At 37.1% G+C, this 15,614-nt stretch overlaps 1 protein-coding gene across 2 annotated transcripts in view; it reads right to left on the bottom strand.

Annotated features, from left to right (window-relative positions):
- CCDC38 (coiled-coil domain containing 38) overlaps positions 1 to 15,614 on the bottom strand; it is an 83,080-nt gene that overhangs the window by 8,256 nt on the left and 59,210 nt on the right. Inside the window, exon 17 of one of the 2 annotated variants that reach the window (XM_073900476.1) lies at positions 1,646 to 1,817. The exons of the other annotated variant lie outside the window; for it this stretch is intronic. Within the exon in view, the coding sequence (XP_073756577.1) occupies positions 1,737 to 1,817 (81 nt within the window). The 3' untranslated portion in view covers positions 1,646 to 1,736. Of the gene's footprint in view, positions 1 to 1,645; positions 1,818 to 15,614 lie in introns of those variants that run through there. 2 annotated transcript variants of the gene reach the window in all.

Genomic DNA, 15,614 nt, shown 5'->3' with positions numbered 1-15,614 from the left:
TGGTCTTTATACACTTTCTAAGTCCATGTTCTAAATTAAATTTTCTCATTTCCAGTGGTGTATTTTTGTGAAACTGAATATTGATTGTGAAATCGATTCCCTACAGAGAAATTGTTTTTCTCTTTTTATTCAAATTACTTCTTTTTTTTTTTAAAGATTTTATTTATTTATTTGACGGAGAGAGACACAGCGAGAGAGGGAACACAATCAGGGGGAGAGGGAGAGGAAGAAGCAGGCTTCCCGCGGAGCAGGGAGCCCGACGAAGGCCATGATCCCAAGACCTGGGGATCATGACCTGAGCCGAAGGCAGACACTTAATGACTGAGCCACCCAGGTGCCCCTCAAATTACTACCTAACATTCATTGCTTCCAGGAAAAACTTAATTTAAAAATAAAATTTCTTTCAAAGACAATGAGAGGACTATGGGTCTACCTAACACTTTTAGTGAAGTGTTCTTTATTTCTTCCTATAATGTTTCCAGTACTTCCAAACAGGCAGATTGCTTGGTTGTACAACATCAGAGCCGCCACTCACATCATTGTCTCTGTGAATGCCATGCCCTGGAATTATGTGGTGCACAACCTGCAAGACTGATGTGGTAACCTCGCCTATGTATTTTACTTTGCTGTCTAATTAAGACTGTGGGTTCTGTCCCAAGCAAGTGGTGATATTCTACAGATATCTGACTCCAAAAATAACCCTAAATGTGTTTCAAAAAGATTGTTTGGCTGTAAGCAGAAAAATATTATGTTTGGGAGACATGTTACTGTAATATAGCTTTAGTATGGCAATCTCCTTCTACCCCAAATCAGTAATGATTTGGTGTTCTTTACTTTGGTATTATGTAATTAAGTAAATCATCACTCTGTTAGTATAGATACAATTAGGTTGAGGAAAAAAATGGGAAGAGTGGGGAGGAATTCCTTGGGGGAAAGAATCAACATAAAACTAACACAATTATAAATCTCATTTGTAGTAATAATATTTGTGATAAGATAATAAGAATGGTGAGATGGTGATAATAATGAATTCTAGTTGTTATACTTCGTTCCAGATTTAAGCTACACTGGGGCTTAGATTCTGACATTAAAAAATATTTTAAAAAGAGAGTGAGAAAGGATTACGTACCATAGCTGCTAGTTTCTCACCAAGAAATGTATGCCAAACATACAGTGGCACCAGATTTCCAAGTGTAACCTTTTGAACTCTTATCTCATGCCCAAGCGAGGTCAAAATTAATTTTATCTAATTGAAACCATAGAGTTCTCTTTAGAAAGGCAGGTCTTTAGTTAGAGACTAAAAAGGGCAAAGACTATAGCCAATTCATCTTTGTAGCTGCCCATCCAGAGCTTTTGTTTTTTCCTCACTCACATTCATTCAGTATCGGATAGCACAGGTCTAGACCTCTCAGAAGGGTAATGTCACAAAGGAAATAACATGGGGTAGGCACTTTGGTAAGCACATGCACTAACTTTCACTATCAGAAAAAAACACCTGTCAGATGGAGCCAAGATAAGTGTAAATCAATCATGACCTTGGTAGAAAAGGATAAATTTGGATGCTCTGACCTATTTGCAAACAATGATGCTAGCATAGGAGCTAAACAGAAGGCAAAAATCTAGATTACAGGTTATAAGGAAAAAGTTATGAATAGTCAGGAGTTGGAAAGGAACTTAAGTTTGAAAATAAAATAGTCTGCCCTAGTAACGTATAAGATGTATTAGGCTCGTCGCTCCTAGGAGGTGCCCAGGGAGTAGCAGCTGTGATTCATCTTTATATCACTGATGCTGGGCACAAATACGTTCTCAATAAATACCTGTTGAAAATGGGGGGAAAAATGATCAGTCAGATAGCTATGTGACCTAGTTAAAAATATTCCAATTCACCAATGTCATGTGGTTAAAGCAAATCTGTTTCTGAGTTTTTTCTGTGGGTGTGGCTCTCAGCCCAGGATTGGTGACACATCAGGAAAGATGGCAAACAGACTTGAGAACAAGTGCTGCAAAAAGTGATCTCACTATAACAGCCTGGATGGGCCTGGTAGGTCAGTTCTCATAAAAGCACATTCGTTCTAGAAAGTTCTTAGATGACTAAGAAGAAGCTGACAGAAATTTGAACAGATTTCATCATTAAACAAGTAGAAAACATCAGATAGGTAATGGGAAATGTTGAATGACGGTAGGAAGAAACATTTTTAGGTACTTTCATAACGTCCTGCGTCTTTCATTCCTTTTTACACTCAGTTTTCTCCTCCCATCCCCCACATCCCCCCCACTCCTCCCTTACAGGGCAGGGATGCTTTAATCAATTCAAGAGCACTGTCTTTGGAGGTTAAGAAACTTGCCCAAAATTCACCTAAGAGACAGAGCCAGGGATTTGAAAAGTTGGCCAGGGTTCCTGGCCATTACCATTCTACAAAACTAGATTATGCAGTAGTTACATAGCAGGTAGAAAGCAAAACGCCTTAAAGGTTTTTTGTGTTTTTTTTTTCCATTCTGTCATTAAGCAGCAATTATCCTTCAACCCAAAGATTTCAACCGTCCTTACCAGAAAAAGGCATCTAAAAGTTTCTGAATTACCCACCAATATAAAACAAGAAAACACCAAAGATCCAGAAATCTCCAGGTGGGAGAGGACAGGGTGAGCATGTTACCTCCCACTTAACCTCATTCATTACGTGGGAATAATAATAATATGTATCTTACAGGTTTTGATAGGATTAAATAAGTTAATAAAAGAACTTAGAAAAATGACACATAGTAAGCATTTAATAAAAGTTAACTATTATTGGGGTCCCTGGGTGGCTCAGTTGGTTAAACATCCAACTATTTTATTTTTTTTAAGATTTTACTTATTTATTTGACAGAGAGAGACACAGTGAGAGAGGGAACACAAGCAGGGGGAGTGGGAGAGGGAGAAGCAAGCTTCCCGCAGAGCAGGGAGCCCGATGCGGGGCATGATCCCAGGACCCCAGGATCACGACCTGAGCCAAAGGCAGACACTTAACGACTGAGCCACCCAGGTGCCCCTAAGTGTCCAACTCTTGATTTCGGCTCAGGTCATTATCTCAGGGTCCTAGGGTGGAGGCCTGCCTGAGCTCAGCGGGGAGTCTACTTCAGGATTCTCTTTCCCTTTGCCCCTCCCACTGCATTCTCTCTTACTCTCTCAAATAAATCAAATTAACTATTATTTATCTGTTCCCTATCAGGTACAGCGGGTATTTTTTTTTCCTAATTAGCCTAAAGAAAACTTCAAAATCACTCTGTGTCTTCAATTTCCATAGCCCAAGAATGTGATTTCTAGCATATACCCATGTTTTTAAAAACTCTATGTAACGTATTTGGATATTCCATGTGGTAATGGAATACAACATACCATAATTTACTGTTTTAACCCGACACTCATACTGCTTTAACACATGTGAATTAACAGATTATTGATCACACTGCAAAGGCAGAATGGTAAAATGGCTAAGAGCCCAGACTCTGGTATTCCCATTCTAGTTTAGAACCCTAGATCTTCCTCTCACAAGCAGATGGACTTTGAGCTAATTATCTCTCGTCTGTATGCCTCAGTTTCCTCATCTGTAAATTGGGGTAGTAATAGTATCTATTTCATAGATTTGTTATGAGGATTAAATGAATCATTACATATAAAGTTCTAGGAATAGTGCCTGGCACATACTATGCACTCATGTGAGTTATTATTTTCTTTTATACCTTCTGCATCTAGTTGAAAAATTATATGTCAATTGATTTTTTAACATTTATCAGTAAAATGTTCATAGAGAAACATTCAAGTTTCCCTACTCTAAATGCCTAAATATATTTAATATGTGGTTGAAATTCAAGCCTTTCTACCTATCTGACTAATTTTAATATATTGCAATCATTGCTTTAATCTTATTTTAATCCTCAGGTAGTTAGTTGGAAGTTGTTGTCTTTTATTATCTCAGCCTGTGATTTCCCCAAAATCCATGCATATGTTTAAACTACAATATTTATATAATTTCCTGACGAATTTCCTGACTAACAAAACAAACTGTTAGAATATAGTAAATGCAACGAATACTTAGAATATTTTATATTTTCATACAGACACTGCTAAACATCTTAACTCTTAGGGCTCAAAGATAAAGCAAAATACATGTACATATTTTTAATCTTTATGCTTAACTACTGTTTATGAAGTACTGAAAGGAAAAACAGGCTCAAATCAAGCAGGGAAATATGCTAGTGACTCATCACATTTTAATGCTGCTTAATTTTCAGACTTCCTGTGTGAATTAGCTAAGAGTTATAGCAATTTGAAGAATAATGACTAAAACCTTTTCTATTTCCTGCTTAATTTCCTTCTAAAGGAAAGCATTCGTTTTTAAATATTACTCGGACATTCTCTATATAAAGAAAACCAGGGAATTAGAATTCTCTCAATAAGCATATCTTTTAGAATTAAGAATTTCAGATGAAGGAACAAGTGAATAGAATAAAAACATTTTTATAAGTTCAGAAAGAATGGGTCTGTGTAGATCTGGATAAAAAAGTTCAATCAAATATTGTCTGTGTCATGTTTAAATTATTTGTATTGTTGCTGTTCTGTGAATCTTCCAGTCTTGTCCCAATGTCTGGGGACATTGGGGACACATACCTGCACACCAGATGTTAAGTGACATTAGGGCAGCCCAAGAGAGATAACTGGGAAAAAGAATGAATAAAGAAGGTTTGCCATTTGGATCACTCCTTGGAGAATGTCAGAGTTATAGTAGAAAAAAGAACTGAAATTACAAAGACATTAAAAAAACACTTATAAGGAAATCAAAGTGATCAGCTTTCTTATTTGTAATTATGGAAAAACAATACACTCATATTACTAAGGGTGTAGATAAGGTTTTCTTTAACTAGGGCAAAGTCCTCTCAGTGGACTCGATACTTTTTAATGTTATATACAGAGTTTTTAAATTCTATTTATTTGAAATCAATGTCTACCCAAAACTTTGTGTCTTCCTCTGCTTCCATTTCATGATTTATAAGGAATTAGCTTTAGCACTCTTATTAGAGCATAGGTTGAAAAGGCATTTTAATTTCCACCTCAGAGTAATTTTAAAACCACATCAATTATTTTTCATGTGCAGCTGTTTTTTATCCACAAATTATTGCTCTAGGCATTTTTACTTTACCACACATTTCAGAAGAGAAGGAATGAAGGGGAACCAGCTAATCTACAAATGTTTCACCAACAGCAGATCAGGCCCAAAAAAAGTGTGTGGGGGGATTATGAACCAAAACTTCTTTAGAAATAAGAACTGCTCATTAATAGTCTAAACATTGTATATATAATCCACTTAACTTGCATTTAATGATCACTCAAAGGTCGATTCCCAATTTGCTTTTCCCCCTACCATTTATGCCTTCGAAAAATAATTTACTTTTGTGCTGGGAAACATAAGTGAGGAGGAAGGCTATTCTCAAGGACTTTACAATCTGATTGGGAAGACAATAATTGCACATTAAACAATGAGAGAATATTATAAAGCAATAAAACACACTAGAGTCTGGGATGCCCAGAAGAAGAGCAGTGGGTTGGAGAGGATGATAAGATTTGGGTAAACTAAAGTGGGGCAGGGAGGTCACTCTCCAAAGGCACGAGTGAAGGTTTAAAGTGAAGAGAGAATGTTTGGGATACACTGGGTCGGCATGTCTTAGAGGAGCAGGGGACACAGCGGTGAGTAGAATAACAATTCAGCGCTGGAAGAGAGTTTAGAGGTCATCTTTCTGAACATGCAAAAACCTCTTTTATAACATCTCTGGATGAAAGCCATTTGACATCTACTATTATGCATTTCTTGTTTGTTTGTTTGTTTGTTTAGCCGAACACTTGCGTTCCAGTTACTGTTCTAAAGACTTCACAAACGTGAGTTCAGGTGGTCTCGTAACAACCCTATGAGAGAGGTATGATAATCATCCCCACTTTACTGATGAGGAAGAGAGGCAAGAGGAAGATATGTCATTTGCCTCCGGTCACAAAGCCGGTGAGCGGCTGGTCCAGGATCCTCTCACAGATGGTCTGGCTGCAGAGTTCACGCTCTGACCAGGTGTTCACCCTTTCCCAGGGTAGATGGCCCGTCCACTGTTGGCCAGCTCAAATGAATAGACATGAGGCGGAAAAGCTTCTAAAATTTTCCAGCATTATCTGTGATGTAGATTTGCCTCATAAAAATCCAGAATTCAAGCAAAGAACGCTTTTGAACTCTAAGGATTTGAGTATGAGTGAGTTAAAACAGTCACGAAGTATAGTTACCTTGTACTTGTGTAATACTAAAACCAGTGATGTCTATGATTTTTTATAAATTCTCCAAAATATATAAAGTGAATCTATTTTGACAAATTTTGTGATTTCTGTGTGTAAAAATAGATGTAGTTGATGTATTCACTTGTGAAAGTCTTCAAACAACTTAGTGGCTTGGGATATTATAAAATATGTAAAGACCATGGGATCACTTCAGAGGTAGAATTTTCTCTGTGAATTTGAAGAATGTTTATAATTAAGAACCTCGATGCTACTTGGGGACTTGGGCTTCTATCCCAAAGCCAGATTCACATAATCCTAAATATTGGATTTGCTTCACTCATTCATTCAATCAATTCTGACTGAGTTACCTCTAGGTGTCAGGCATTGGTTCAGGCACTGAGGATTCTGTAGGAAATAAAACAGACCAGGTTCCTGCTCTCATGACAATTAACACTTTTGGTGTGAAGGGTGCAGATGGGATATAATCAGGAGCATAACATATTTTCTGTCTTGCCAAAATTATTGGTATTGGATTTCCATCTGCCCCCAATTACTCCTATTGTGTTATCTAAGAAGGAGAAAAGACTTAAGACCTTGAGATACATAACTTAATAAAAGGAAGATATAACTCGAGCCACAAAGAAAGTCTGTTTTTCCAAGGAGCAGCAAAAGGAAGTGGAACCAGCTTTCAGGAACACCTGGGTCTAAGGCTCTCTCCCAGCAGTCCTCACTGAACTTCTCCCCAAGCTAAAAAATTCTAAACTTTAAAAAATGCAATTTTTTTGATTGTCAAGAATGATGATAAAATAAACACTTAAATTCAACATCTGGTATTAGCATATAAACACAAAATATTTTATCATAGAACCAGAAATTGACAGAATGATCACATGTTATTATTGGATTGGAATGTGGATCTTGGCTATAGAACTGGAAATATGAGTCTATTGATTAAGCCTCCCGTGATTCATAGAGGATGATTTCCTCCACAGAAAAGGTTGATCATTCAGTTGAGCACTTATGACAATAGTTTTCATAGAGAGAAGTAAGATGTTTCTAAGTTCTAAGGCCAGCACGAGAGAGTTACATTAATAACTGGAAATCTACAGATTTTATTGGATAAATGGTTAAATATTTAACCATTTATCCAATATTTAACCAATTATCCAACCATATTTAGTTGTGAAAATAGTTTTTCTCCATGGAATTAAAATGTTTATGCTGACCACTTTCTTTAAGAAAACATTCTAGGGGCATTATCAATTATAAACAAAGGAGGATCGGTACTCAGGCTCTTTGTTTTAAGGAAGCAGAACTCTGAATTTTTGTTTAACTGCCTAAATTAAACTGCTGCACAGAGCCCTTTCTATCTCAGATAAAAGCCACATGTTCTTCTCTAGCTGTTAGAGAGGGTTGTGGAAGTTTTTGGTGGTCAAGTGGTTAGAACCCAAGATAGGTTCTGTTCTTCTAGAGCAATTTTCCACCTGTAATTTCACAATGGGTGCTATAGCCCGCTGTTTCCACACTGCACCATACCAGGTCTCCAAAATACTCTTGTCTGACTCTACCAAGGCCTAACCCTTAGCGTAGAATTGCACAGTAGGAGAAAAAGAAACTCTGGTACCATCTGATACCCTTCTTATAGCATTAACATAATCTCTATAGAATAAAACCACAATTTTAAAAAAGTGGTCCATTTCGCCTATTGTAACTGTGGCCTAAGTAGTTCAAATAAAAGGGTTATCATGATAAAGAAGAATCCTGTTTGTCATTGAACACCTAATAATGGTAGATGGAAAATGTGGCTAATAGAAGAGGCCTTTTGAATAAGGAAAAGATCTAGAACAAAGAAGATAAAAAGGTTTCAAGCTTATTTGATTTTGAGTGTCTTTACACTGTGTAGTGAAATTTCATTAACTCATATTCATAAAATCAATTACCATCACCTAGTTTGGGCTAAAGATTACTTTAGAAATATTTATGATATTATATTATTGATTTAAGAAAATCAATAATAAAATTTTTTAAATAGTTCTTTCCAGTTAGGATGTGTATAGTGAAAACAGTTGGACAAACAAGCACAAGGAAATATTTTTAATTCGTGGAGCAATTCTGGGAATTTAGTTTGTTCCCCAGGGAATATCAAGTTTCTAAATAAATATTTTAATAAATAAATATATTATTATATTTTGTTCTTAAATATTCTCTTTTTTTTTTAAAGATTTTATTTATTTGACAGAGAAAGACACAGCGAGAGAGGGAACACAAGCAGGGGGAGTGGGAGAGGGAGAAGGAGGCTTCCCACGGAGCAGGGATCCCGATGCGGGACTCAATCCCAGGACTCTGGGATCATGAATGACCTGAGCTGAAGGCAGGCGCTTAGCGACGGAGCCACCCCAGGCACCTCTTTTCTTAAATATTCTTATAGAAAAAAAAAATATATATATATATAAGTAGTGATTGGAATCTATAAGCCAGATATTTCCAAAGTAGATATTGCCCATATTTGGTTAATACCTGAATTTACAGGGTTAGTATCCATACTATTTATTCACACAATTAAATTGTGTAGCCACATCATGTGTACAGGCCTCAACCACATGGTCTCAGTTGTGATTTCCATTCTCAGTTATTGCCAGAGTGAATGCAGAGTTTAAGAAACTTGGGGTAAGTACCTGGGCAAGTTCTTTTGCCTATCTCGGGGATTCCAATCTGGGGTCCATGCATGAGCATTAACCACCTCTGCAAATCTGCAGAAATGGCATGAAACAATTTTTTATGTGCTTATATAGAAATCTTCAGAAAGTCCATGTTTTTTTTTAAGATTTTGTTTATTTGTCAGAGAGACAGAGAGAGAGAGAGAGCACAAGCAGGGGGAGTGGCAGGCAGAGGTAGAAGCAGACTCCCCACTGAGCAAGGAACCCGATGTGTGACCCGATTCCAGGACCCTGAGATCATGACCTGGGTAGAAGGCAGACGCTTAACCGACTGAGCCACCCAGGCGTCCACAGCAAGTCCATGTTTTTCATGATTATCAAAGGTCTTTATCCCCTTAAAAGGGTAAAAATTATTGATTTAAGGAGTCCTTACCTACCTGCTATTTGGAAGAAAAACTACTCCAAATGTAACTTCATACACTTTGGTGATATTAAACATTTTTTCTGTAGTTTCTTGTACCCTTTGTTGAGCTAACAGTATTTCTATAACCCTATTATGTGCAGTAGATGTTGAGAATAAAACTATGAACCAAAACAGACATGTGCCTTGCCTTCCCGAATGGTTATATAGCAGAGAGCACTCTTAGTTTTCCTCATTCTCTATATCAGCTGGAGGAAAACAATTATAAATCATATTTCTAGTTGAAACTAATTTCAACTAGAAAGCTCTCATATTAAACTAAATGCATGAAGTAAAGTGACATCTACTGTTGGTTAAGTGGCAGTGAACTATGGGTAATTTTAACTTATTCTTTGGAAATTATGTTAAACTTGGCTTGATCAATTCTTAAAAGCATAGTTTTGTTTCTTTTTTTATATTTTAGAGTAATAGTGAAATAATCTGACTTTAAATGTTAATAACATTGTCTTTTCTTTCTTTTTTTTTCTTTAAAGATTTTATTTATTTATTTGACAGAGAGAGAAGACAGCGAGAGAGGGAATACAAGCAGGGGGAGTGGGAGAGGGAGAAGCAGGCTTCCTGTGGAGCAGGGAGCCCGATGCGGGGCTCGATCCCAGGACCCTGGGATCATGACCCGAGCCGAAGGCAGTCACTTAACGAACTGAGCCACCCAGGTGCCCCTTGTCTTTTCTTTCTTAAAAAAATAGAATATTCAAAGTGTAGAGAAAAGTTTAGAGAACCAAATAATACTAATGTTTCTATCACCCAATTTTGGCCAGTCTTAACATTTTGCTATAGTTGCTTTAGACGGTTTAAAAGTAAAACATAGTAGACATATTTGAGGCCCTATGAACTCCTTCCTGATTTTATTTCTGTCCTTTTCTCCTCAGAGATAACCACTCTCTGGTTTATTGTCTCTGTGACTGTTTTCATACTTTCATTATGTATTTGTGTACCTATAAAGTTTATAATATTGCATTTTTTACACTTGATATAAACAATAACATACTGTATAAATCCTGCTGCAACTTAATTTTTCTAGTTTTGTAGTATGCTTTTCAGATTTACTCATATTGGTCATTAGGTCTACTCATTTATTTTAATAAACTGGCTGGATTATACCATAATTTATTTTATCGTTGATGGACATTTGAGTTTTTTCCAGTCTTTTGCTCTTAGAAACCATGCTGCGGTGAATACTCTTGTATGTGATCACTTGTGTGTACGCGAGAGTTTCTCTAGTCTCTGTGCTTAGAATGTGGTGCTCAGGTATATACTTCTAAAACATCTGTAGATACTGAGAATTTGCTCTCCTAAAGAGTTGTACCAATTTACACCCTCATTGGCAGCATGAAAGAATTTCTATTGCTTCTCACCAACACTTAGTATTCTCAGGCTTTTTAATTTCTGACAACCTGCTTGGTGCAAAATGTTATTTCATTGTCATTCGATTTGTGTTTCTCTGATTCATAGTAAAACTGAGCTCCCTAAAAATTATGGTTTTTTTTTTCCCCACAAAAGTTTCCCCTATGAGTTTCTTTTTAAGATTTTATTTATTTATTTGACAGAGAGACACAGCAAGAGAGGAAACACAAGCAGGGGGAGGGGGAGAGGGAGAAGCAGGCTTCCTGCGGAGCTAGGACCCTGGGGATCATGCAGCTGAAGGCAGACACTTAACAACTGAGCCACCCAGGCACCCTGAATTGTTTATTCCTCTCATGTGTCTGTTGGATTGCCACATTCTCCTTATTGAATTGTTAGGGTCTTTAACATACTCTTGATATAAGTACTTTGTAGGTTTGATGTATTGCAAATATTGTTCCCTAGTTTATGGCTTGGCTTTTCACTATGTTCATGGGATATTTTCACTTTAATGTAATCAACTTCATCAATCTTTCCCTTTTGATAGCGTCTGTAAAAAATCCTTCATTAAGCTTTTCTCCTTTATTTCTTTCTAAAATGTTTAAAGTTGTGATTTCCATATTTAGACTTCTGTGTTAATAATTTTTGTGTATTGTATGAAGTAGGGAATTGTTCCCTCCCTTGTGGATAATAATTGTGCCAGCATTACTCCCTAAAGAGACTATTCTTTCCTCATCGTTCACTTTTTCTTTTTGAGAGAAAGAGAAAGAGAAAGAGAGTGGGGAGGGGCAGAAGGAGAGGGAGATAGAATCCCAAGTAGGCTCCACGTCCAGCATGGAGCCTGATGCAGGGCTTGATCTCACAACCCTGAGATCATGACCTGAGCTGAAATCAAGAGCCGGACATTTAACCAACTGAGCCACCCAGGCAGCCCCACGTTGTTCACTTTAGTCTCACCACCACAGTCACTCATCAAATTAGTTGTGTGACATTTCTCTTGTATAGGTTACTTGTAGAGCATCCTGAGTTTCCCTAATTGGGCCAAGTCTTTCTACTGACCTCCACCTGTGGCTTTATCCCTACTCACACTCCAAGCCTGGTTTGCCATCTGTCTGAGAAATACTGGTCAATCTCATGACCATTCTTCCTAATGTTCCCAAGCTCCCTGTCTGTGTTCTGACCACTAGTTTTTTCCCAGTGATTTGCACTTCTATTTTGGGTTATTCTATTCTATTTTGAGTTAGGGTGATCAACCACCCCACTTTGCCCAGGACTGAGGAGTTTCCCTAATGCAGGACTGTAGGTGTTAAAACAGCAATGGTTGCTGGCAAAGCAGGATGGGATTGGTCACTGTAGTTCTTCCAGTTTCAGCTTCCTTCTATGTTGACTCCTTGGCTCTTGAGTCCAGGTGTTATCTCTGTGCTCACTAATTATCTTCACACTGAACTTACATTTGTTGTGGTGCTACTATGTATCAGAGGCTGTGTGTGACGTGTTTCACATCATGTAGTATCTCATGGAACATTTACAACGGTTCTCTATGTCTTCCTTTTACACATGAGGAGAACTGCATTTAATTGGCAAGGATCACAAATTAGTGCCATGAGAGAATGAACCCAAGCCTTTTGACTAAAAATATTTTATTTCTATAAAACTTGCCATCTTCCTAAGCTGAGGAAAACACAGCTGTAATTGCATGAGTGGATCTACACCTCCACTAACTGGACTTCTGGGTGGAACCCTATCATACCTAGTCTCACTGTCTGTATATTTTGGTCTAATTCCTGCCACATTTGACAGTACATGAAATCAACTTCATATGTTAAAAAGCATTAACAGTACAAACATATCAAATGTTGCATTAAGATAATAACTAAGAAGAAAGATAACATGAATACTATCACATAGCAGCTCACATTGCCACATCAAAGTGTATCCCTCCAGTCAAAATGTCACTGCATGGATAAGGGACCTTTTTATTCTAATGCATCTCCTTTATCAATCTTTTCCTTTTTATAGGTTATTGAAGAAATCTTGCAATAAGTTTTTCTCCTTTAATTACTCCAAACTCCAAATGTTATTTGTAGATTAATACAAAATTATATACAAAATACAAAATACTATTATTTGTATGTTAGTTCCCCAAATATTAACAGGAGTTAGGAAGAGAGAAAATGGTCCAATTAGTTTGGGAAACAAATTTATTATTGAACTTCTCAATTTTTTATGTCAATGTGCATTGTGATTTCCTTACAATCATTTAAATAGTGTAGTGTAGCATTTTCCAAATGATTTGACCGGGAAACCTTTTTGTTTTGTTTCATGACTTCTCCCTAGGTTTGAAATATACACAGGGAGAGGGTGTTTTCATCTGTAACAGCACAATATCCTCCAGAGGGCAGCATGTTCCCTTGGCATATGGCCAATCACCTATTTGTTCAACAGATTGACAAAGGTTTTGGAACATGGTCTATTATATTTCTAGTAATGGATGTAAAATTTCTAGTGTAAAATTTCTAGTTCCTGTAGTAGAAATAGGCATTGAAATTTAACTTAAGGCCTGTAATAAAATAGATGTATGGCACTGACATATAATACTAAAAAAAGAAACCAATTGGGTCTCTGGTTGATCACAATTACATCATTGGACTGTAAAGTTCAGATCACAGACCAATCTTTTCCTTCTTATCTTTCTTCTTATCTTCAAACAATAAATATTAATTGAATGTTTCATAAGCAATAAATTGAAGTATCAGAATCAGTTCCTTTTCCAAGGAACTTACTAAGAGATCGGGGAGATATTAAGATAGCACATTAATCCATTCACTTTCTTGCCCAGCTGCAAATTGGAATCACCTGGGGGACTTTTATTTTTTATTTTCTTTAGATTTTATTTATTTATTTGCGAGAGAGAGAGTGTGAGAGAGAGCACGAGAGCAGGGTGAGGGGCAGGGGGAGAAGCAGACTCCCTGCTGAGCAGGGAGCCAATGCAGGGGTTGATCCCGGGACTCCAGGATCATGACCTGAGCTGAAGGCACACGCTTAGCCAACTGAGCCACCCAGGCGCCCTGCACCTGGGAGACTTTTAAACGATAGTAATGCCCAGGTTCCACCTCAGAACAATTAAATTGGAATCTCTGTGTTTGGTTTTAGGAATGGCATTAAAAAAAATGTCCTCTGATGATTTAATGAGTAGTCAGGATTGAGAACCACTGTATTAAGATGATAAAATAATGTTTTAGGTAAAAGGTTTCTGACATTTTCAAAGAGGAGGAGAAATTTAGGCTTCCCCCCTCCCAGGGAGAATGTTTTAAATGTAGAAGAGTACAAAAAGAAAATGGTCTTTCTTACATCCTCTGCCCAGTTAACCTTTGTCAACATCTTTATTCTTTCTTAGCCATCTGGATTGCATACAACAAAACCAAACAAAAATCCCACATCTTATAGTTTCTAAACTTAACTTCAGAAAACATTTTCTAGTCTTAGAGCAAGACATCATTTTTTTGCCTTCAAAAATTTATTATAGCTCACCTTAGTTAACAAATAGCCTAGTACAGTCCAGATAGATCCATTGGACCCATGGACCTCATCTGGCAAAAATAAATTCTGTTCACTTGCTCCTTGAATTGAGCTAAGAAGCTTATTTTTGCAAAGACTAACTGGGGAGGCAGAGGAGGAGAGAGCAAGAGATCAAGAAAATGTTAGTGAATATATACCTTCCAATTGCAAAAAGATATGGAAGAAACACCTGCTTGGGTGGTTAGAATGAGTAAAGGCTATGGTTATGGATTGGAGGTTTTCTTTATGCAACATTAACTGGCTTATAGTGGGAAGTGAATTCATGGTCATGTGTCTTATTAATCTCATGTTTTTACTGCGAACTCAGTGTCAGTAACCTGATAGGATGGCTGTTTTTAGGGCATCACTGGACTGGAGAACTCCTGAAATGTTCTAAGGTTTGATAATGACCTTACAACAATGATATTAGGAAACGGTTTTGCTCTCATAAATCTTCTACATCCTAGTAGGAAAGGACACAATTATTGTTGTATTTACTATGTGGTCAGCACCAGGCAAGTCACTTAGAGTTTAAAGATGAATAAGATGTCTTGCCTGCCCTTAAGTAACTTACAGTGTAAAAACTAGCTATCTAATAGTTAAAATTTATTTGTAGAAAGTCTCTTTGAAAGTTGTTTATGTACTTAACGAGGTAATTAAAGCATTTCTATTTGTGTCTAGTAAAAGATTCAAAGTAGGTAATCCAAAATATTCGTTGACTCCAATTGGACTGCAAATCTCTTCTTTCAAATTTGCTGAGCCTTCTCCCAGTTTTTTTTCATTTTTTATTAAAAAATTTTTTTTAAAGATTTTTTCTTTTAGCAATCTCTAGACCCAACCTGGGGCTCAGACTTAACAACCCTGAGATCAAGAGTTGCATGCTCTACAAACTGACCCAGACAGTTTTTTAAAAAATAGTTTTCCTTTGGGGCACCTGGCTGGCTCAGTTAGAGCATGTGATTCTTGATCTTGGGGTTTCAAGTTCGAGCCCGACACTGGGCATAAACATTACTTTAAAAAATAGTTTCCTTCAATAAAAATAAAAATATTCCTTAAAAAATAGTTTTCTTTTAAAATTTTTATTATAGTGGGACGCCTGGGTGGCTCAGTCAAGTGTCTGCCTTCAGCTCAGGTCATGATCCCAGGGTCCTGGGATTGAGCCCCACATTGGGCTCCCTGCCCCGCGGGGATCCTGCTTCTCCCTCTGCCTGCTGCTCCCCTTGTTTGTGCATGCTCTCTCCCTCTGACAAATAAATAAATAAAATCTTTTTAAAAAATCTTATTATAG

Source organism: Callorhinus ursinus, unplaced genomic scaffold (genome assembly GCF_003265705.2).
Source record: "Callorhinus ursinus isolate GAN/ISIS: 27379988/994484 unplaced genomic scaffold, GSC_fseal_2.0 scaffold14, whole genome shotgun sequence".
In the NCBI taxonomy this organism is placed as follows: Eukaryota; Metazoa; Chordata; class Mammalia; order Carnivora; family Otariidae; genus Callorhinus; species Callorhinus ursinus.
This window is presented reverse-complemented; position numbering and strand designations above follow the sequence as displayed.